The sequence below is a fragment of the Ornithodoros turicata genome, chromosome 7 (assembly GCF_037126465.1).
Source record: "Ornithodoros turicata isolate Travis chromosome 7, ASM3712646v1, whole genome shotgun sequence".
NCBI classification, from domain to species: Eukaryota; Metazoa; Arthropoda; class Arachnida; order Ixodida; family Argasidae; genus Ornithodoros; species Ornithodoros turicata.
Genome location: NC_088207.1, coordinates 54564874 through 54589196, shown reverse-complemented (window position 1 = coordinate 54589196; position 24323 = coordinate 54564874). Strand labels below are relative to the sequence as shown.

Below are 24323 nucleotides of genomic sequence, written 5' to 3'. Positions count from 1 at the left end.
ATAAAAACACGGAAATCAGCGCGAGCAACAAAGCGTTGCTAAATCGAAACTTCAGAGAGGATCACGTGGTGGGCAGGAAGTAATGGCGGTTTTGACAGGAGCGACCGCCAGAGGGGTCCCACCGAAATCTGTTCGAAACGGCCGCTCCTGTGTTTCCTTCCTCCATGCTGTATATGCTGTAGGACGTTCTCCGTGCTGGCGAGACGACGCACATAAGCTTTCAAACGTGTCATCCTACAGCTACTGCAACACGCTCAAATCATACTTCAACATATCGTGGTAATTCGTTGGAAAACACCGCCTTCCGTCATCTTTGACGCCGGCATCCAACGCAAAGCTTGACGTAGCCAATATGGCTGACGAAGTTTCGGTTTCCAGTGTTGCAGAACGTCGTAGCAATAGACCTCTACCTCAGTGACGTCATAGTGTTCGACAGCGCCACGAATTTGGTAGAGTTGAACTACGTTCAAACCTAGTGGTGAACAAGGTCGCGCCCGAAAGCCATGGTCTTGAGGGGATTACGATGGTCTCTGAAAAGGACGCGACCTTCGATCCTACTTTTCTTTCAATAGCAGGCAATGTGGAACCCAGCTGTCCCTTTCCGATCTGTTTCGGTTTCGGTCTGTCTACCAACGTCATGATGACGTTTGTTGGGTAGAGGTTTATTTTGCTTATCACCGAGCGTCTGTTTACAAACATGTGACGTCACGAGAAGACTGGTTATATTTTGCTGTGGTGGGCGAGAAGCGGCTGACAAGGTTGGTAGATGCCCACCAGCATGCTTTGTGCGGCGGCGAAACGCAATCGATGACGTCGTTTATTGCTGAGCGGTCTGCCTAATACGACGTCATCGGGGGGAAACAGCGAGCGTTATCTTAACCACGGGCCTGCACGCACCCTATGGAAAATCCGGTTGCTGATACAGATCTCTAGAGCCTCAAACGACACTTGTTGTGCGACCGAAGGCTGCCACGTTACGACTTTACCTACGGTATACCACCATCGCCGTCAGCAGTTGCCATTAACCGTGTATAGTGCCGTGTATGCCAAAGGGAGTCTGGCCATTAATGGAACCTGCCTATACCTGGAGCTCCACCCACTTTTTGAGCTCTCTGGCCAATCACGAGCCAAAATACAGTTCGCTATTAACCCCAGGCTATCCAAGCTATATATTACCTGTATTAACTGGGTGCCGACATTTTCGGGAAACTGGATTGGATTAGATTGAATAGGATATTCCCTGACGACCTAGCAACATAATGGATTTTGCGTCCACTTTTAACGGCGCCATCTGGATGGTGAGGGGCACGCCGGGAAGACGCAGAATAGCAGAAGGGCAGAAGTAGCAGAAGCAGAAGTGCTTGCTAGCAGAACTGATTGGCCGGCAGAATCGCTAGTTGGAACAGATTGCCGGTATTATAAGTATTTTAACTATGAAACATGAGATTGAACCAAGAATGGGCAAAGGTGTGTATATGACTAAAAGTATGTCATAAAATGAAAATTTTCGGCCATCCGTAGCGTTTTTCTTGCTATTTGCAGGTGATCGTTGTCGTTACTAGGCCTAACAAGGACGACGAAACATATTAGTTTCAGGTAAACATTGACACTGGAGCGTAAGTTAAAGGTGATTTGCAAGATAATTACCACAGAATATACACTTACGGTATAAAATTGACGTAATTTGTGAAAAAAAAAATTGTCATGAAATCCTCGCTTCGCCGTTCCAAGCTACGCCGCCATTTTCGGGAAAATTTTGGTGTCATGGCGGCCCGCATAGAAAACAGCAGCCAATGAAAAACGCTCAATTTGATTGACAGGTCGAGCCCCTTTTTTAGGCTCCTCCTAATGGCCAGACTCCCTTTGGCATACACGGCACTGACCGTGTATTCACACGAGCGACATTCCCCCAGAAGCGGAAGATGCGAAAAGTATCACAGCTTTCTGCTGTCACGTGAGCGCGAGAGCTCAACGTCGTGTCTTCACGTGCACTGCTAACCGTGGGGAATATCCTGCTACACAGCCACAAGATATTCCGTAGCAGACGACAGGAAAACACGCTGACGGTGTCGTCTGCTATGTGTCGTCTGCTAAATGCGCAGTACGCCACTTCCGATATTCCGCGCCGTGTGAATGCTCAACATAACACGGGACGGAACTTCGGCTCTGTAAGCAGTGTTTTCGTTTTTTTTTTTTTCTTCCACTAGAATACTCCGTGAGGATGTCGCTCGTGTAAATACACGGTAAGTCTCCTAGATATACAGATCGTTTTGTACGGTTGTACGATCGAGAAACAAATCTCCCGGTAAAACATCGTTTCCCCCCTGTATCTATCGAAACGTCAGCTTTCTAGTTTCCGCTCAACGAGTACAGGCAATGCTGTTTATGGTAATGGGCAGCAGAAAAGACTCTGCTGTGTTCTCGTCTCGCAGGTGTTATGGCTCTGTGTAAGCGAAAGTGTTTCTCAATTCGGACGCATAATCTAGTCTCGGAAAGGCACGCATCACGCGTTCTGCGCAGTTTGTGGCTGCGCATTTCGCAACAGTGTTGCCACTCTCTCTCTGCTTGTAGTCGCTAAATGTCGCCGAATTTGGGCAGAAAGTTGCTAAAACTTGCCAAGTTTAAAATAAGTGCGCAATTGAACAAAAAATTACTGTCATTGGTAGCTTCAACGAATCGTATACCTTCCCAACATCTTTGGGACAAAAGGAACCTTTCTGGCTGCATATAATGTTCTATACAGAATGGTTGCATTGTTAGACGGTTATTGGCGCGCACAACAAAAGGCGTAGAGAAATGGCGTGCTCTAATTGCACTGACTTTGGAACCTCATAGTAAGACGAGTATCGTCATCTGACAATAAAGTTGTTGTGAAGCTATGAAACCTATTTCGATTTATCGACGACCGTGACACAGGGGAGAAAATATTTACTTGTGCATTGAGTATTGAATGCAGAAGCTGCACTGACTGCTTTCAAATGCAAAAGGAAAAAAAAAAAAAAAATATATATATATATATATATATATAGAGAGAGAGAGAGAGAGAAGAGGAAAGGGAAGATATAAATTTCACAAGTGTCGTACAGGAGATTGTAAACACGTAATAATTTAAGAGTAACGTGACCGCAAGGACTGGATCGAAGCTCATTCCCACTGACTCCTCCCGTCTTCGTATCTGTGTATGTGTGGATTCGTAACACAAAATACATTCTAAAAAAAGAAAAAGAAAACTACAATCTTGTAGTATGTGGAATTTGGTGCAGAACCGTGTATATTAGAGACCTGTAATGACGAGAAGCGGTTTATGCACACACACGGGGAAACAGCCACCCTTTGAATAGTCACATACAATCGGTTGCGGAATGAAGCTCATGTTCGATTTTCTGGTTACAAGCGTAGCAGACACCACGTTTACTGATCCGCTGTCACATTCACGGACTGTGGTCCGCTTTTGCTCTCCAGCCGTCACCGCACGGGCAGGTCCAGGATGGCAGGCTCTTTCAATGGGCCACGAGTTGGTGCCCATGGTGCCCAGTTGGCTTGAGTTGGTGCCGTTTGACGTTCAAAAGAACCCCGGGTGGCCCAAATTATCTGCACTCCTATACCCTGCGTCACGTTTAACATGACGGTACCATTATTATTTCTGCGTTCCCTCGTTCCGCGATACACTCTTTTCAGGAGTAAACGATTTTTTTAAAGAGTGTAAGGTGTAAAGGTAAAAGAGCTCGGTTTATTCGTCGCAGAACACGTCGCAGCGGGTTGACCTCAGTGCTCCTTTAAAGGGAGACTTCGGAAGGAATCGAAAGAAAAAAAAATTAGGTGAGCATCATACCGAACACGGACCGCCTTTGATGATGCTCCACCTACTGCAACGAACACGGAACAAACGTGTAAAAGCAGACAACGCGAGGAAGCTATCCACACTTTAGGGTAGTTTCTCGTTTCTCCGCAGCGCGCCGACACCGTTCGATCTCGGAGCTAATATCTCACAGACACTGATTGTCTTGGTCACCTAATGTTCAGTATTTACTGTACATGAGTGATGAGATCAGGTATCAGCAGAAGAGACTGTTAGGATCGTCATCGTCATGGCACCCGAAGGGATGACGAAACAGGCTTGCACGAGGGCTGCATTCTCGTGCGTTGCGGAATGTGGATGAGTTGCATGCTGCTGCCACCCCGCGGTAGTCATAGGAACCGTGCACGTGCGGACTGCCATTTGCCGAGTTCCTTTATTTACCCGTGTATGTTTTTTGTTCATTTTCGTGTCCGTCCGTGTCTCATTTCGGGCCAGTTCATTTTCTCCTCCTCGGGAACCGATCTAGAACAGATATCGCGTCGGCCAGCACTCCTCACGTGAACAACTCTGCATATATATCACAGCGGAAGCAAGCAACCTTCTTTTTCCTTGATCTTTCGAACGTTGATACGCTACTCAGACGTTCATCGAATGACTAGTTATGTGGAAGGTATTGTCAGCAATACTCATTAAAGACGGCGGCCACCAGTATTCATCCCAGGATTCATCCCTGTTGTGTCGTCGCTGGGAACGAGGCTAAGGAGCGTACGGAGAGTATATGGTGGTTTGAGAGTAACGGGACAAGGTCCATACGTACTGGAGGAAGGCCTGCTGCTCGGGTTGAGAGTCCAAATCACCGGCGTTGCAGCTTCGGACGTGTAACAAACTCAACTCACGGCTGGGCCAATGTCAGAATACGTAACAGCGCCGTTCCCTTCTGAGCACGCTAAGTCGGAAGTTAAAGGGGGAACTTCCGGTGCGCGTTCTCGGGTGCGAGATGCGTGGGAAGGTAGGGGAAGATGGAAATGTTTTGAGAGGAGGACGTGAGCAGCTCATTGCGACGGGACGCAACTCTAGGCATATAGTCTCTTGGAAATTTCCAAATGGCGCAGCCACAGTCCCTCATTTCCCGAAGCATCAGATGCCGCCGGTAAGCTGTCGTGAGATGTCACGCGGAAGTGATCTTTGAATGGATCACTGGTAAGCGTGATGCTGCTATACTGACACGAAAGTTTCCACGTCGTTCGTTGACGCTGGCACTTCATACTCGGTATCTGCTTCTTGAAAACGTAGTACAATAGGCAGGATGCCCTCGCGCGTCAGTGTAACGACGTCTTGTTTAGTGCTGTGCCATCGGAGCGAGCATACCTGGCATCCTGCTTCGATGCCTCAAGTAATCGCGAAGCGAAACGCTTCGCCGAGCGTGTTCACAAATGGTGCAGACAGCAGGAAATTCAATAGATGGCACGCGTGTAAGTGCAGTTTCCGGAGAATGTCTGACTCTGATAGCATCCAGGGATCGGAATCGGAACTGAACTGAAACCGAAAAAAAAAAAGTTATATCGAACCGAACAAGAACAATTTCTTTGCCTGTCCTGAACCAAACCGGAAAAAAAAAAAAAATACGGTTACTGGTTCGGGAATCGGTTCACAGGTGAAATAATCGTACTACTGACCAACCTTGTTTTGACTCACCTGAAACGGTTATCTCACACCTTTCTCAACCGGGTACGGGGAGCGAAAGCTCGCTTTCACGTAGCAAAATTACTGCCCATGAACCGGTTAAACCGGGACCGAAAAAGTAACGGTTCCAATCCCTGTAAAATGTCCCAACCGCTGACCGATTTTTTTTTTGTATGTGTATGTGCGGGGGGTGTTCTCCCTGAACCGAACCGGTTCAAGCTGGGAGCTAAACCCGAACCGAACCAACATGCCTGAACACGAACCGTACCGAAAGAAAATACCGGTTCCGATCCTTGATAGCAGCATCTTGGATAAAACTGCACCGGGATTCTCCCGGAACCAGCAGGGTGTGGAGTACTCCACACCGGTGGAACCACGCCGGTGCTCGTGCTTCGGGGGGAATTTGAAAAAGTTGACGTTTAGGTTAGGTTAGGTTAGGTTTAGGTTATGACGTTTCAAATAGCGTGAAGCGCGCCCCAGTTCTGCGTTAGCAGCACGTGCTGACAACGCAAATACAGACGCTGTGCAGACGTTAGTGATTTTTAGTATATTGTATACGCCGTCGCCTTTGCGTACGTAAGGGATATATCGTGGTGGTTCTGCGCAATGCGCAAAGCTCCGTTTATGTCTTGCGCGCGCGCGGAACCATCAACGCTATCTCTTGCGTATACGCAAAGGCGGTAGCGTTATGATATACTACAACTCTCTGTTAATGCAGGCGGAAGAAAGGATAGGTTGACACAAAGCGCAGCTAAAATAGCGAATGAATGGGTGAGTGACCTTTTTTCGATATCGATCCTCCCCACTTAGTCTTGCTTGAATTATCGCCACGAGTTGGTCGTCATCGCTGTCCGATGAGCTGGAACATAAGACGTAATTACTTACGGATGCGCTATACGGCATCTGCTGCTGTCGCACTGCTCCTTGGGATTGCACTCCGTCGGCCGGCCGATTTCCTCGGTGCACCCCGTTAATCGAATACGCCCGGTGCGGTTTAGCGAAGATCCGCCCTGGTGGCGGGAAAGGACCCCCTTTTTACTTTATTGTCTCCCGTGACACTCTACATATTATAGAGGCTATAATTAACTTTGGAAAGTAACTGGTGAGCCGTAAGTAGAGGTGAGTGCGGGTAAGCAAACTTGGACCCGCACCCGCACATTACCCGCATCCGCAAGGATTTTATTTGGGCGACCCGCACCCGCAGTGCTGTCTGTATACCCGCATTGGGACCCGCAAGGGGAAGTGTTCCTGGTCTACTTTACTTTACCGATGTTTCTATTTTTAAACAATGGAAAATCTGAGCGTTGGCTACGTGCCTCGGACGGCTTCAATCGCATGCCAATAAAATTGCAATTCAACAGAGAGCCATATATGCCTGCATTAGTAATCCAACTCGCCCGCCAGTACTTGCCCGCTGCAGTCTGGCACATGGATTTATACGGCCAACGACATAGGGCACTGCTGAGCTCGCGTGTGACAGAGACGGATCACTTAGTTGACCATGGAGTGAGGGTAATGCGGGTATACCCGCATTACCCGCGGTGGCATTGCGGGTACACCCGCATTTTACCCGCTACCCGCAGCAATCGCGAATTCCTACCCGCAAATCGTGACGATGTGCGGGTAACTGCGGGTACCCGCGGGTATACCCGCGCTATCACGACTAGCGCCATGGTTGAGAATGTGCATCCTGGGCCGACTTCTAAGGCAACTCCGAGAAAAACCGCAGACAGCACAGCCGGCACCGGGACTCAACCCGTCTCAACGTGACATGGCCAGCGCCCTAACCACTGTGCGAGCTGGTCTTATCTGAGCGCTTCATCTGACCAGCAGATCAGCATATCTTCGTCGCTCTAATCCGAAAGTCCTTCCTGCACTTCCGATGCTATCGAGATTTCAACGAGGATTGTCTCCCATTCTGCTATCTCACTTTTATCCGAAATTAGAGTTAATTAATGAATATATAAGTACTTAATTACGCGACATACTCTGTTGTACAGAATGTCCGCCTGGCCGTATATAACGGTGATTGCTGTCGTAGCTTTTTATATAAAAGAAGAAAAAAATACACCCTCTATAATCACGCCTAAGTGCTCGGTTGTGATGCCATCAGAGCTTTTCGATTCTTTTTCCCCTTGTTTCTTAGATGTCGGTTGACAAATGTCGTTTTTGTTCCAGTGGTGATCGTCGACCTCTGGTGTTCGTCCTAGGAACTGAGCTGGTAAGTTTCACTATGGCACTCTCGTTGATGTCCCCAGGATTTTCACCGATGACAGACCACTTCCACTCGCCGAAATTGTTCGCGAACCCAAAAGAGGCGGCACTGTGCTCCTTCACTCTCTCACATTGTGGGTGAAGGAAAGACGCGTCTCCGAAGATGCGCAATGAACAAAATAAAGAAAAAAAAAGGTGTTCTTTCACGAATTTTCTGCGGACGATCTATCGAACGGATTTTTGTTCTGAGAACGGCTCCGCTATCAGGTGACCGAAGGGACCAGATGTTCTCATTGGGACAACTTCGTAGCTTTTATAATTAAAAAGTTAATTAATAAAAGATAATGAAGACATTACCTTAGGTGTTTACTAATGCCCTCCTAAGGAGTGCCCTGCATGCTATATTGCAATTGATTTCATCTCGGAAAAAGTGATATATATATGTATTCTTAAAAAATATGTTCGCATTTAGCTGGGACACCCTGTATATATATTACTACAGGACAGAGGGCGCCGCAGACCCTCACTTGCTATCACTTGCCAGGAGCTGCGCTTCGCATGCGAGAACGTCACGATAGGCTTTTATAGCCTATCGTGACGTTCGCCTAGTCACGATGTCTATTCCTGCCTTCTATGCTATTCTGCTTCCTGCTATTCTATGCCTAGTCACGCCTAGTCACTATGCAGTTGCTTAGTTATACATGTCGCGTGTTATGAACGCGTTCCTCGTCATAATTCGCGGGAGGTTTCGCGGTAACGCGACAATTGGCGAATGAGTACTTCTGCGAGCATTCGCCAACTTAGCGAAGAAAAAGACCTCGCGTCTGGGAAATGCGCGAATTATGTGGAAAACTTTGCAACATCCGCGAAAAACAGCTAAAATACATGAGGTAAAAGTCAGATTGAGATAAATGCTCCATGCGCGCGAAGCTTGTTTGAGCTGCGCGTTCCTTTGACGTGGTTGGACGCACGGACGACAGGTGGCGCTAGGTTTCCATATATTTACCGCTACATTATGCAGGTGCCAGGTACGATAGATTTGGAGCTAGTGTTGCCAGGTCTTATGCAATTTCCGTGGATCTACTGGATTCCAGGTCGGTCTACTGAAATACTGAAAAAAGGTCAAAGTACGCTTAAATCTACTGAATTTTTCGCCTAAAACGTGCTTTTACCTTGCGAACTCCAATTTACGTTTGCTAGACACTGTCTGATTACATTGTAGTTTGCATATTAACGGGAAAATCATGTCGCTCGTGCTGGGAGCACTATTTGAGCGCTTTATTTTTTGATACAGTGAGGGGCCTACGTGTTATGTGGCGAGCAGCTGCCCAAATAAAACAACTTACGGCAAATACATCGAAGAAGTACGCGCATATTCCGTAAACAGTGACAGCTTTAGCCGAGGCGGGCTACAAACACGGACAATATTCCATATGTCATATTCCGTGTCATATTCCATAGGATACCCGGTAAACCCACAACACTGGTAGTTCCATTGGAGAGGGATGCGCAGGGTAGGGTTTAACAGAATCACGTAAAGATAATGACATAGATGGTCACAGTATACGACACAGTCAATGCCCGCAACTGAAGAAGGAAGTTGGCCACATAACTAACGACTGGAAAGGTATAGAGGACAACAGAAATCTCCTATCTTTTTTTTTTTTTTTTCGTGGTGACTATTTACCACGAATGAAGCGATGAAGTAGGGTCGTGACGTACGGCGAGCACCATCCGATAAAATCCGCTAGCACACAGTGTGGTTTATTGCAGAAGCGAAAGGCTCGCTTTGGCACTGCAGACGCATGATGGCGTCTGCTTCGACCCTTTTCTCTCGCGATAAAGTTGCTTTTGTTACATCTACTGAATTTTACTGAATTTCCTGGTGCCGACCTCCCGAATTTCCGCCCAAGTGACCTGGCAACACTGCTTCGGACTGCGTGGGCAACACTTCAGCCCTTTCGTTTTTTCAAGAGCGACGACAGAAAATTGCTCGACGATTGACCCTTTCCAAAAGTCAGTCTGGCAACCTATAACGAAAATCGCGCTCGCCATATTTCGGGCAGCTCGCCACCTCGTCGGATCGAACTGTTTATTGTTTACTGTTTACCGGCCTTATCTGTCATAACATTATTCAAACATTGCTTGGAACTGCACCGGTTGCGTATGGTTGTAGTGAGGCAAGGTGAGACTTTGCAAAGCACCCAATGTTGGTCATGATCTTGTCAAAAGAACGAGACGTGTCCCCTTTTTCGTCCCAATGATGACGTCATCAAGGTGGCAAGAGCGAAGACACTGAGCCAACTATACGCAGTGTGGATACAACGCCGTTTGCCAGCTTGCCAACGCACGTTTCGTCGAGTTTCATCATGGTCAGCAACGGAGGAATAGAAATGTGTAATGTTATTTTACGTGAGTGCGCATAGTAATTTCGTTCCGGACACCAGCAGGAATTCGTTTGTATTTTTATTAATATCGTTATTGCCTGTATTGTAGAGTGTAATGTCTAAATTCATAAACTGTGTATACCAAAACGGCAGAAACACGCACGCAAGACACACACAACGGAAGGTTTATTGTAAAAACGGTTTGAATACAGTAGGCTATGTTTTTATTTTTATTTTAGATACATACATTCACGGAATGCATAAGATGGTTTCTGCGGACACATGCGCTCGGTCCCAATCAGAAATACCTCCACTAACTCCCTCGTGGTTTATATGTAGTGTATAAACTGAGATGGATGCAGCAGTATAACACCTTTATTCCTTCATAACTACGTGAAGGCACGTGACACTTGTTTTCCTTCAGGTGTGAACGGTAATCTGTATCCTGGGACAACAGTAAGGCAGTATATGAAGGTGGATATCGCAAAAACACATTGCGTTAATATATGACTGGATGATGTACGGACCATTTCTCTCAGGCGTGGGTAGATTTCATGGCGTTTCAGAGAAGGGAAACCAAGAGCAGCGTTTTCTGTGCACCGAATAGCAAGTCACCCTTTTCTGCGAAGTACTCCGAACATACCTCGTATAACGTAATGCGCACCCAGTTTTCTGGCAGATACGTCCGTTTTGCAGCTTCATTATCGACATCATAAGGAGACTGCAAGTTGATTCCTTGCTTATAGCTCTTGATGCCTCGTAATTAAAAAAACAGCGCAATATCACGACCAACGACGGCAGATACGAAGTTCCACACTGCCGGCCGATCACGTGACTTTTATAGGTCGCTCTCGTCGCCGCCGCCACACAGATTTCTTTTTCTATTTTTTCTTTTCTTTCTGCGGCTATAAGGCGTTTTGACGGGATTATGTGGCGTAGGCAGCGCGCCACCACCGCGTTTATGGCGGCAGTCGACACATGGCGCGCCAGTGAATCTGGCGGCGACAACGCGAAATCTGCTAGTCTTATATATACGGAGCCAGAGGATGTGGAAGGTTGTAAATATAGAACGTAAACAGTATAAATGTGCTAGCGTTGGCGCCTGTGCTGCCTGGGTGTTTTCCTCTCGCGCTGTCAGGCAAACGTCGGCGCAGTTATACTCGCGAAGTAGGCCCAGGAGGCACAATCCCCGCGCAACATCAGCACTGCACGTCATTTTAACTACATGCCTATGGCAATGCTGTCCCTGAATGAATCGTTTAAGAGTCTCTCTCTCTGGCGCCATGTAGTACAGAAATGTCCCAACATGAGTATCGAAAACATCGGGTGCGTTAAGTACGCGCCCCTCTTTTGGGGCGCACCCAATGTAATGCCCCAAAGCTCGGGAGCGCCGTATCCTGGCTCCGCACTCAGGGATCCCTCGAGCCCTCCATGGGCCCATCTCAATAGCCTTGGTAGTGAATTGAGCATGCGTTCACAGCGCGTACGCTGCAAAGGCTATATGAGAGGGTTCTTTCAAAAAGTGCACCAGCACTGTAAACTGCAAAACACCCTTATGGGTGTAAATCGCTTGTCCTATAATTGACTCCTCTTTTTACACCGTATGGTCTGGTACACCCTTTTTAGAGGGTGTATCCCGTGTAAAACGCCCTTTGAAAGGGTGCTTTTCCTTAAAAATGCCGTCTTTTGCACCCTTTATACACCTTTTTAGTAGGGTGTTTAACGATCTTACACCCTCCTAAAAGGGTGTTTAAAGGGTGCAAAAAATGGCATTTTCAAAGAAAAGCGCCCTTTCCAGGGGTGATTTACACGAAATACACCCTCTAAAAAGGGTGTTCTAGACGATGTACGGTGTAAAAAGAGGTGTCAGTTATAGGACAAGCAATTTACACCCATAAGGGTGTTTTCCAGTTTACAGTGAGGATCACCAGGATCGGTTTCGTCTGGGACACCTCGAGCCTGGTGCACTTGAAGGGACCCTATCATAGCCTTTGCAGCGCAACAACAACAACAAATAAGTAATGATGATGTGGTAGGATGTTTCGCCGCTGAGGCAGCACCCTATCCCATTACTTGAGGGGAAGAAGACGTTGAGTCATGATGAAGAATGTTGAGAGTTCACGCAGGAGCCCTGTTGTTGCTAAGAAGGAGATCAGGGCTTGTCGTATAGCTCGTGCGCAGGATTGACCGGAAGGCCCAAGCAGCTGAGGAAGCTGGCAGCGCAGTGAACGCGTGCTCATTGCAGTGCCAAGGCTGTTGAGGCGGGCCCCTTGGATGGCTCGTGGGAGCCCCGAGTGCATAGTCAGAATACGGCGTTATAAACACCCGGAGCTTTGGGGATTGCTCATGCGGGGTCACAAACTGAGGGTTCGGTGGCTTCAGTTTTCAGGAAATTTTTCCGCAATATGAACGATGGAAATTTGTAATAGACGCCATATATGAACAATTTTCAATGAAGGTGACTGCTTGAACTGCATGAACGTGCACGACCCGTGAATAACGCCGGTATGGCAGTGGCCAAAGAAGAAAAAGAGTTTTCCTAAATGGGAGGGGGGGGGCTGGAACTGCTTATACCGGACACGCTCAGGCGGCTATACGTCACGATTATCTCAGTGAGCGTCCTAGGACGACTTCACAGGGAACTGTGCCGACATGTCTAAGGTAGGGGCCCAGGGAAAAAACACCCAGACAGCGCAGCCGGGTCACCTTCCAGTCTCGGCGTGGAATGCAATCGACTGGTGCTGGCAGGAAAGTGTTTCTAATTAGTTGGAATGGAAGTACTAACATACTGACGTACAGTATTACCTCCCCCACATTGCGACCAGCAATGGCATTGCGAAAACACGTGGAATTGACGCTCGAGGGGAAGAAAGAAGCTCTCGACAGGCTGTATGGAAGAGGAGCGTGCAGGCAAATTGCGGTGAATTTAAAGGTCAACAGTGTCCAAAATCAGTAGGGGCAGAGATGAAATTCTACGCGCTTGGGAGCAGAACTCCAACAGCGAGAGGAAAAGGATCTACAGGAAGACGGCCAACGAGAGCGTTGTGGCCGTGTCGCAGAGAAAAGTAATACCCCTGTCACACGGGCATTTTCGATCCTGCTCGACCGAACCTGCTTGAACCCAATGCAGATCGGATGGTGCTACACGGCCGCTTCCAAGCAGGATCGAACTTTGATCCTGCTTGACTCAAGACAGTTCCCATAACAGGATTGAGAATTTCAAGACGGCTCGACGACCGCCATTTGCATCCTCGACCCCGGTAAACTGTAGCGGTAAACCCGGCCGTTTAGCAGCGTCAAAACTCGAGCGTGCTCGGGAAGTTCGATGCAGATCGGATTCGAGAAGGATCGAAATCCCCGTGTGACAGGGGTATAAGACAAGCAGACAGCAAGGAGGCAACAGAACGTGGCTGCACTCGGCTCGCTAAGAACTGGAGCCCGTGAGCGCGCATCAACGTTTATTTTTGGCGCGTACCTTCCGGTGGCGCCGACCTGCGGCCGCTACAGCGCGAACGAAAAGGTGCTTCGCTTCTTTCTTGATTGCCGACCGAAAAACTTTCCCGTTTCCGACCCAACGTTGCAAGAACAGAATATTTTCGATAGATATACTGCTTCCACATTACTGAGAATCTCTAGAGTAAACTTTCAAACACCAACACGTGCGTCCTTTATGTACCGTTTTTCTCGCACCCCCTCGGACAGCCCTCTAAGTATAGGACAGGGTTTGGTCGGGCACATGGAGGATTAACTGTACTGTGTTACCGAATTCTCCCATTTAGGGAATTCTCGGCGTGGAATGCCATCATCCCTAAACGGGAGGGTGCGTATACCATTCCAACTAATTAGACTCACTTTTCTGCAAGCCGCTCGCACCCGGTGGGTCGCTAGCTCAACAGGACATACGTCACGCCAAAATCTTCAAACCCAAGCACTTGTCGTCTGCTTCGGTGCACTCATTTTAGATGGGAGCGCGAAAAACTGGTTGACGTCTGACACTCAGGAGTCGTGTTAAAGGGTCTGTAGAGGAGATGGTGTTCCTCTACACGAGTCCTGACCGGCGATGATGGAATGTCCCAGCGGGCAGATGTGCGTGGTCTTACGTATCGGTGCCGGTATAGAACTGGCTGACAGGCGCAGAGGCACGTTGTAGCGGACCTGCCGTCATCGTCATCATTCCATCTGCGATCACTTATCATGAAGGTTGTATAGTTCCTTCGTACTGGTGACCCGAACATTTAACGCAACCTCATCATGGATGAGAACATCGCTCCAGTCGTGTCATCACCTGTGCCAGCTGTTGCTACTTAGGCCGTCAACACGGGAGCTGTCAAGATTCCGCCGTTTTGGCCTGCGGACTCTACGCTCTGGTTTGCCAACATAGAGGCCCAGTTCGCCCTCTGTGGAATCTCAGCCCTGATTGCCGAATTTTACTATGTAGTCGGCGCACTTGGGCCTACAGAGGCAGCTGAAGTTCGGGACATCATTACATCTCACCCAGCTGAAAATCCCTGTACGACGCACTCAAGTCTGCTTTGACGAGGCGAACGACCGCGTCGGAGCAGGAGCGCCTGCGGCAGCTCCTCACCACTGAGGACTTAGGCGACAAGAAGCCGTCACAACTCTTACGTCGCATGCAGCAGCTCCTAGGCGACAGAGCCTCGACACTCGACGGCTCCATCCTCCGCGAATTATTTCTTCAGCGTCTTCCCAGCACTGTCCGGATGATTGTTACCACCTCTAACAGCGTCTCCCTCGAGGCTCTGACCGAAATGGCCAAAATGGCCGATAAGATCATCGACATCTCGCCACCGACACTGGCCGCTATATCTCCCGTCGGGAGTTCCCCTTCGTCGGCGGAGTTCCAATCTCTCAGGGAAGAAGTGGCCCGGCTCTCCGAACTGGTCTCTTCGACCCTGGCGTTCAGCAGGTCGCGCAGTTCTCGGCCACGCAGCCCCCGTCGTCATAGTCGCCGACGTAGCCCTTCCTCCCGTGACCAGTCTGCCAACCCCAATGAGTGCCGGGTACCTTCAAACCTTCGGAGATAGCGCCCGAAAGTGCCAGGCCCCGCGTTCCCGGCAAGGAAACGGGAGCGCCAACAGCTATTGAGGACAAGTGTTGTTGACGGGCACGGCAATCGTCCTCGTCTCTTCTTTCTTACCGACCGCGACTCCGACGTACGTTTCCTCATAGACACCGGCGCCGAGGTCTGTTGTCATCCCTGCATCACCCGGCATTCTGAAGAGACGTGTGCCCACGAACTCACTTCAAGCAGTGAACACCACCTCCATCCCAACCTACGGCGAGCAGCTCGTTAACGCCGCCGAGTCTTCCAGTGGATTTTTATTAATCACCCAAGTCCCGCACGCCATCATAGGAGCAGACTTCCTTGCACATTTTGGGCTCCTGGTTGACATGGGTAGAAGAAGGCTCATTGACGCCACCACCAGCATTTTTGTACAGGGCATTCGCTCTCCAACGCCGCTACTAAGCCCTGCGGTTCGTCGACGCAAGCCCCAAACGGAGTTCGAGGCTGTACTACTGGAGTTTCCAACACTTACTCAGCCTCCAGATTGGAAGCGCCCGGCGCAGCACGACGTGCAACACTTCATTGAAACCCACGGCCCGCCAGTTCACGTACGCCCGCGACGGCTGCCACCTGAGAAGCTCAAGGTTGCTCACGACGAATTTGGCCATATGCTCTTACCTTGGAATCATCCGGCCGTCCTCCAGCAACTGGTCATCCGCGCTCCACTTGGTTCCCAAAAAGACAGGTGACTGGCGGCCTTGTGGGGACCACAGGACCCTCAATCGAATTACCGTTCCTGACAGGTAACCCATCCCGCACATTCAGGATCTTCCCAGCCACCTGCACGGAGTGACCACATTCTCCAAAGTGGGTTTGGTGCGGGCGTACCACCAGACACCCGTGGCCCCCGACGACGCGCCCAGGACAGCAATCACTACTCCTTTCGGGCTGTTCGAGTATGTCCGCATGCCGTTCGGCCTGCAAAACGCCGCACAAACTTTCCAGCACTTTATCGATACAGTCACCAGGGGCCTGCCGTTTGTATTCGCCTACTTGGACGATCTCGTAATAGCCAGCGCAACACCTGAAGAGCATGTCATTCACCCCCGCACCCTCTTCGCTCGTCTCTTCAGCTTTGGCGCCGTCATTAATATAGCCAAGAGTGAGTTTGGCGTGGCAGCGAGTTGAACTTTCTGGGCCACCACTTCTCCAGCAATGGCATCGCTCTCCTGCCCGCAAAAGTCCAAGCAATCCAGGATTTTCCCCGGCCCTCCACCACACGGTAGCTACGTGGATTTCTGGGGTTTGTCAACTTTTATCGTCGCTTCGTCCCCAGGTGTGCCTCCATAGCCCTTCCCTTAGAGAGACTGTTGGCATCCTCCAAGCGTCGCGCCGAACCACTCTCCTGGTCACCGCCTGCTTCGGACGCCTTTGAGAACGCTACACGTGCCCGTTCCGCCGTGACGCTGCTCGCTCACCCTCTCCACTACGCCCCCACAAGCCTAATGGTTGACGGTTCGTCGACGGCCGTCGAGGCGGTGTTCTAGCAGCAGCTTCCTACCAGCTGGCAGCCGCTCTCCTTTTCCCGCAAGCTCACGGATCGAGAGCAACGCTACAGCACCTTCTCGCGCGAGCTCCTGGCGGTGTTTCTGGCAGACAGACATTTTCGCGAGGGCTGAAGCTTACAATCTACGCCGACCACAGGCCGTTAACTTTTGCGTTCACGTCTTCTGGAAGCCACTACTCCCCCTGAGAGATTCGCCAGCTAGCGTTCGTTTCCGAATTTACTACAGACGTTCGGCACGTAAGCGGTTGCGACAACAGACGTGCTGCTTCCCGGCGCCTCCCATCCTCTTACCTGCGAAGTTTCCCTGGGCCGCCCTCGACCCTTCGTTCCGGCGCATTTCCGCCGAGAAGTTTTTGACTCTCCGCACTCTCTTGCACGGACGGCAAGGGACGGCTGGGCTTGGCGTCTTGTTCAGAAAGCGCAGTAGCAGCAGAATGGTTGGTGCGGCCAAGCGTTGACCGGGCGGGTTCCAGGGGCGGACTGACGGCAGGTATGCCGAAATGATCCAGAGAGGGGCGACCGCTGGGCTCGTAGTGTTGTCGCCAAGGGGACTGCGGGGAGGACCATCGTGAAGCACGGGGAGACCGGGAGTAAAACTCACTGTAGCCTTTGTGCGTGTCCCCGGTGTAACGTTGGTCTCGGGGCCTCTTGACCGCATCTGGATGAGCTGCCAGTATCTTGTATGGAATCCTGGTTAGAAGGCGAGGCGGGCAGGGTTCTTGGACCGCTAGCATGCGGGTGGAGCGGTCGACAGCGGCGTACCGCGACCGGTACAGGAGCGCGAGGCTCGGGAACGTGCCGCTAGTGAATGCCCGAGGAGGACTGTCGTGAAGCGTGAGGCGGCGTGACGCCGTGAGAGACCATAGCGTGCTGAGTGGTGCGTTGCGGGAGCCGTCGTGATATGCCAGGTCGTTGAATGCTGAGCGAGGAGAGTCACCGCCTAGTCAGTCCTCGGAGGAACTAGGCACCGTACCTTCGGTGATGGCTTCCGGAGTGATTCGCCGGTCGATGAAAAATTTGGGATGGGGATGGGCCGAATTACGCCGAACCTAGTGTCCTTTGTTCGGGGCACCAAACGTAGGGGACGATGGTGTTCCTCTCCACGAGTCCTGACCAACGATGATGGAATGTCCCAACGGCCAGATGGTTGTGGCCTCACGCTAGGACGGCGCCGGTGGAACTGGCTGGAGGCGCAGTGGCGCGCGCCAGCAGAGGCACGTTTTCGTCGTCGTCGACGGGCCGCCACAGGTCTATCACATTGGTAAACGTGTGTATGGGGCCGGCACCGCTTCGCAGTCTACATGGCCAAGTTTTCCTTCCGAAAACAGCTTACATATTAAATAAACGAGATTTAAAGATTTGTATACTCCCTCTGCAGCTAAGGAAGCCCCAATTATAGTAACACCATGATGACGTAAGGCTAGCTGACACACGAACGGGAGCACAGCGAGAGCGGTTGTTTCCGAGGTCGTCTGCTTGGAGTTCGCACCGCAATATACTAATGGCGAATACTAGTGACCGTTGCCACCCGAAAGCGAGTGCCTGCAATCTAGCGGTGGATGATGCTATGGTCATCGCTGTCGCTCGTCTTCGGGCTCCGTCGTCTGCTAAGCCACGTGAACTTGGACGTGTGGGCCAATGAGGGCACTCGCCACTCTCGCGGTGCGGATGTGACGACACCGGATATAGTTGGACAATCCGATGCCCGGTCAGTGCTAGCTGGCAAATTCCTGGCGCTCAGAAAGGGCCACGCGAACTGGCGGGCAAAAAAAAAAAAAAAAAAAAAAGTGGAATTACCACCCGAATTCGCCGTAAGGGAAAAGTAAATATACGTGCATGGGAGTTCTAACGCAACCATGTTGCGAGAACACGGTGCAGAACACAATCTGATCCCGGACTCTGCAGACGTCGTCCCTTCCGCCCGTCGGTCGATCGGCCTCTCCTTGATTGGCCTTGTGGGAGTGACAGTTTCTCCGGCTCCCAGAGCATGTTTTCAACGTACACACGTCGTCTGCTTTTGCCATGCATTACACCAAATATTATTGTCGGTTGATGAACGAAGAATCAACCGCGAGTGGAAACTCCGGAATACCTCCATCCTCTTTGTAAAACAATCATATAAATCCATCTATTTCTTCAGCGCTTTTTTGATGACCTGCTATATACACACATTTTTTACGTGGCAAATCTATTTCGTAACATTTGTGTTTTATTTAACTCGAGAGATTGCACTGGGGAAAACTCGGCAAATAATAAGGCAGAAATATAAAAGTTAACTAGCTAGGCTCAAAGCGTAAAGAAATTAGTCGATGGGTACTTACGACACATGGTCCCGGATAAAAGTCAAGTTTTACGGCAAACGGGATAGGTCACGTGTTTCCATCTCTTCTCGCGAAGTACGTAAATAACCCCGTTTGCATTTTGCACGAAACTGTTTCTATAAAACTGACGAATAACAGCAAGGATCCGGTCTTTGATCTTCCTTTGTTTCAATAAATTCTCGGGCGGATATTTATGTGGACTTTTTTTTTTTTTCTTGTAAACCCACCGCGCGAAGCTGAATTGTGTGGCCATGCGTAATCATAAAACGTTACAAAGGGGCATTCATAAAGCGGTTGTTTTTATAACCGTGAGATTTGTTCTCGCCATTCTCGTAAGCCCTCTCTCGATCATTACGTACGGATGAAGAGCGCAGTTCCCGGATGGTTTTTTCTTCTTTTAGCCCTCGGAGAATCAACATGTTGAGTAACGTGAGTGGCTAAAGATCCGTATTCCTTGGTAATCCAGAAGATGTGGGTTCGATCCCTACAGCTGGCTAACCTTTTCAGTGACTTTCATCTTTCATCGTTGATTTCTTATGCTTGGTTCACACTGTTGCATTTTCATGCGTTACGGATGCGGCGCGACACGGTTGTCATGACAACGAAGCACGACACTCCGAAAAGCACACGCACCGCAAGAGTTGAGCTCGACCGAAGTCCATGCGGTACGGGCTACCTGCGGAGATGCAGCTGACCAATGAGCGAACGCGCTCCGCGCAAGCGCATCACTGCTGTGCTGTCGCGTGCTTTTCCAACATGGCTGCCTCCGGTGAAAGCACGTTAGCAAAACAAGAAGCTCTAATTTCAGAGGTCGAGAAATACCCGTGGTTCTACGACCCACGCCAAGCCGAGTACAGAGATTCATTCAGAGATTCAAAGTTTCGCCGACCACATCACGTTGCCCGTTCATGGCTGCCTGTGGGATGGAGACGTGGTGGAGTGGAGACGTGATTGGTCAACCACAAGCGTTTGACGTATCAAGAACGCATATGTCTGAACAGCGTGTCGTACGACAGCCGCCTCCGCACTGGATCCGCACCGTAACCGCAACGGAGAGAAGTTGTAGTGTGAACCACGCATTAGGCAATTTGAGGCTTTGTTTGTATCTGTCCCCTCTATGTTGTTCCAGCCTCAGAACATCAGTTTCTCTCTCCTTGGTCCGTTGCTTCATTTGGTCAGCAACTTGTCCCGATTGTTTACGTGTGAAAAACTGGAACGGTGATATCGCGAGGAAGAGCGAGAATATTCCACTGGTGCAGAAAAAGTTACACTGGCTTGGGTGTTGTCCTTTCTGTTGTCCTTGCGCTGCACGAAAACGACCAGCGTCATTGTCATCCACTGAACGACAACTAAAGAAATACACCGCCGTATGTGTCAGATAATTGTATGTATACAACCCCCAGTTGGTCGATCCAGTGTTAGCGCGACAAAATAAAAACGACCGACCCTGTCTGGAAAAAACATATTGCTTTCCTTCCTTGGATCCGTTGAAATAGAAGCTTGGTATTCATAGGCATGATCTTTACTTATAGGTTGTTTCAGTTGTAGGCTGTCTTCTTATTATGAAGAGCTTTTTCTCTTCTTTTTTTTTCATATTGTTTGTTTCTTCAAAGTGTTTTGTTTGTATGTCTAAGGGTTTTTAAAGTGTGTTCACTCGAAACGTCACAGTGTGCATTCTGAATGTACCGGCTTGGGCCTGGGATAGGTCCGCAGTGTCGCAAAATAAAACTAAATAAATCTAAATAAAACTAAATAAGACTAGTAGAGATCCAACGAACCGGTAGGGGAGTATAAGGAACTATGAAGGGAATTGCCTCAGGACGAGAGCCTCCGATATTCCGAACAGAGGCTGTTCTTCTTCTTCGCAGAAGAACAGTTCGAAAGAAGAATAGCCCCTGTAAGAAATATCGGCGGCTTCCGCTCTGAGGCAGTTCCTTTCATAAATAAATATGGGGAGTGTTAACATCACCGCGAAGTTATCTGTTTACTTTCTTGACTTGTGGCAGGAGCGGGTCCAGACCCTCGGTTTTGGGGGGCGGTTCCTTTGTCGGAGAGCGTAGTAGGGACGGGGTGAGAGGGGAAATGCAATGTACAAACTGACGTTTTTTTGTGGGGGGGGGGGCGATCGCCCCCCCCCCCCTTTGAATCCGCCACTAACTTGTGGAAATGATACCCGACAAAATGAGGATATCACTGTCGGTAAGAAAGGAGCAGGAATTGATAGTGGGTCCAAAATGAGGGCATCCTACGAATACGATGACGCAGCAATTTCATCTTAGGCGCGAGGCTCCCCCGGGCAAATCGGAAAACGAGCCGAAAGAAAGACGACGTTTTTCTGGGTGCACATGTTTACGGACGCGTACAATCGTTCGCCGATAAGCTTTTATCGCATGTGCCCTTTCGAACCCGTCAGGGTAACAGAAACCTTCACCGATAAGGCCGGCGGCCGCCATCTTGGTCCTTCAATCCTTATCTTCGTGCGGACCACTTGACGTGCGTTCCGTCGCTGTCCCAGTCCACGTAAAACTGTTTCACGTCGTCGCTTTTCTGTGTCTCGTTGTGTTGTGTGTGTGTTTCGTGCTGTGTTTGGCGAAAAGAGATTTCGTTGTGGTGTTGTCCCTGTGGAATATGGGATTTGTGTGACGCGGTATGACCGAGAAGGAGATAGCGAAAATCGAGAGGATTGTAGACCGGATATTGCCTAGGTAAGCGTTATGATGTCATGCACGTGGCGTTTTGATTTCGCCCCAGTATGATCCTTGGTCTTCCCTTCCCATCCAAGAATTGGTGGCGTCGCGTGAATTTTTTTTGGCTCCCACCGCAAATAAGCATCTCTCGTAGGCGACGTCGTGTTTCCAAAGCAACATAGTTACATGGTACGGTACGGGAAGGTCAGAAATGAGACGAGCAGTAAAAAAACGCAATTAAAATTTCTACACGTGCGGAGTCATCGTGAATAGAGAGCTATATACGGTGCTCATTTAAAATACGCAGCGAATTTGAGTAAAGGAATTTGGTGAACGTCCTCGGGACGCGTTGCTTGCACGTCTTTGGGAGAGTGATAGTGTAATACAGACGTCTGGTCGCCGAGATTCAAGTTACATAGTACAGAGAGGCCGAGGCGAGCTCCATCTAGCGGAGCACTCGCAACACACACACATAGAGCGGCAGGTTGTCCACATTCATCCCCTCTTTCTCTTTTTCGTGAATTACTGTGAATTGTTGACTCGTTCATTCATTTTGTCAGTTGTTCATTTGTTCACGTGAATTGTTGACTTAGTTCCATACGACGTTTCGTGGGTGTTATGGACGGTATAGGGACGTTCGGCAGCGCGACACTAGCGCCGCTTTCTACTCTGGTGGTACGGGGAGGAAAAGTTTCAGAGTAGACTCGTAAGGCGAAGAATGTGATTACGTGCGCTGGTGCACGACCGTCCACCTCTTTCCGTGCAATATTTGGGAATGTATAGCCCTGGGAACGGGAAAAATAAAAGCCTGGACCACGTTACTGTTATAAAACGCACGAACTGCATAAAGAACACCGGAGCGTACTTGTATCACATCTGTTTTGCTTTTCTTTCTTTCTTTTTTTTTTTTTTACATTCAAAACTCAAGCTGATAGCTGTGTGATTCTGCGAGCTTATAAACTTGAGCTGTTCGGCCTTTGTATATATCTCTGCTTCGTGCCCGACGCTCAGGCTTTTTTCACATCGAATTTCGTCCACCACCTCGCCTGCGACTACACCATTCTGTCATAGACGTAGACTTCTGTCTTAGTCTGTCCTCTGTCTTGCGTAGTACAGTGCTGGACAGAAGTTTACGGAGCGGACGGAAGCGGGCCAGTTCACTCGTTCAGGGGCGTTTACGTTTAATCGCCCGGAGGCGCTCGGAGAGCGGCTATGTCGTCACAGAGCTGGCTCGGGGGCGTATGAGAATTGGCTCAGATCAGCCCGCTTTGTGTTTGGATATTCGCTCAGAGTCACCTCCGAGGCAGCTCGCTTCGCTCGGAGCTTGGAGGGCGAGCTCGCAGATCCTTTCCCACAATTCCTGAGCTAGAAGATGGCGGCCATTTTGAAAATTTGAGATGGCTTTCATCCAGACAATCTAGATCGCCGTACCACACAAACCAGTTGTGGAATTAGTGCTTAAAAATGTAAAAGTCTCTGACAGATGTCGATAAACTTTATATAACACCGGCTTTGATGCAGAGTTTGCAGCCAGCGTCGTGATGGACGAACGCGCAAGTGGCCCCGCGTGAACGGCAAGCAAATCGGTCGTCGTCGTCTTCCACACGCGACGTGCAACATGGAATGAAACGTGGAATGATGTACAAAAAGAAAAAAAAGAAGGAACACAAAATCAGCAAAACTGACAGAAGCGAAACCTTCAAGCCACTAACGCATAAACGGTGCCCTGCGACGAACACCAACGGAAGCAGACGACACAGCCGTAGATACTGCGCAAGCGCAAAGCCGTTGTCGCTCGGTCGCGTATGGAGTTTAATTTTCTCCTCCCGACCGATCGATTTCCGGTTCGGTGACGCACTTCCGCTCAGCTCGGGCTTTGCTCCGAGCGCATAAACATAAACGCCCCAGAGGGATGGGCGAGCGCGCTGGTTGCGACACACTGCGGTAGTTTCGGTATCGCTTGAATGGGCCGGCGAAGTGTTTTGGATTGGTGTCGCCACCGGCACACTCCTTTCCTCCCTCGCAAGGAATGAACGGTAGCAATGTGGGGAACATTGCTTCCAGCACCGGCCGTGTGTCGGAGATTTCCGGCGCACGTCTAAAGAACTTGAGGTGGTTGAAATTATCCCGTCCTACCCTGCATGTCGCCAGCTCGCCACACAAATAGACCTCTCCCTGTTTGTAAACAAATGACGTCGTAGTGTTCGACAGCGCCACCACTTTGGTAGACGAACTACGCTCGAAGCTATAGGGGCGAACGATTGAGGGGATTATACGATGGTCCCTGAAGGGGGCGCGACCTTCGGTTCTACTCTTCGTTCAGTATAGGAGGCAGCAAACAACAGCCCATTCGTGGAATCCAGCCCTCCTCTTCCGATTTGTTTCGCTTTCGGTCTGTCTGCCAACGTCATGATGACGTTTCTCGGGTAGAGGTCTATAGGCTGACTCACCTTGTGTGTAACTCTACTCCTCAATTACCCCGGTTATTATTCATTTGTTGTGTGCCCAGTGTTGTGTGAACTGTCTCAAACTATGGGCTCTATGGGGGAAACAATGTTCCATGCGCCCCTTCCTTCGTGCTGTCGAGAGATATAGGGAAGAATTTCATTGAAACGGAATATCTCTGCGATGTAATATAG

At 49.6% G+C, this 24323-nt stretch overlaps 1 protein-coding gene across 9 annotated transcripts in view; it reads left to right on the top strand.

The window, feature by feature from the left end:
- LOC135401580 (CUGBP Elav-like family member 2) overlaps positions 1–24323 on the top strand; it is a 254196-nt gene that overhangs the window by 5639 nt on the left and 224234 nt on the right. For 3 of the 9 annotated variants that reach the window (XM_064634073.1, XM_064634072.1, XM_064634071.1), the window contains exon 1: positions 21484–21702. In XM_064634073.1, the coding sequence (XP_064490143.1) occupies positions 21647–21702 (56 nt within the window). In that variant the 5' untranslated portion in view covers positions 21484–21646. Of the gene's footprint in view, positions 1–7660; positions 7704–21483; positions 21703–24323 lie in introns of those variants that run through there. The other 6 variants (XM_064634077.1, XM_064634076.1, XM_064634074.1 and 3 more) reach the window with 4 other exon arrangements.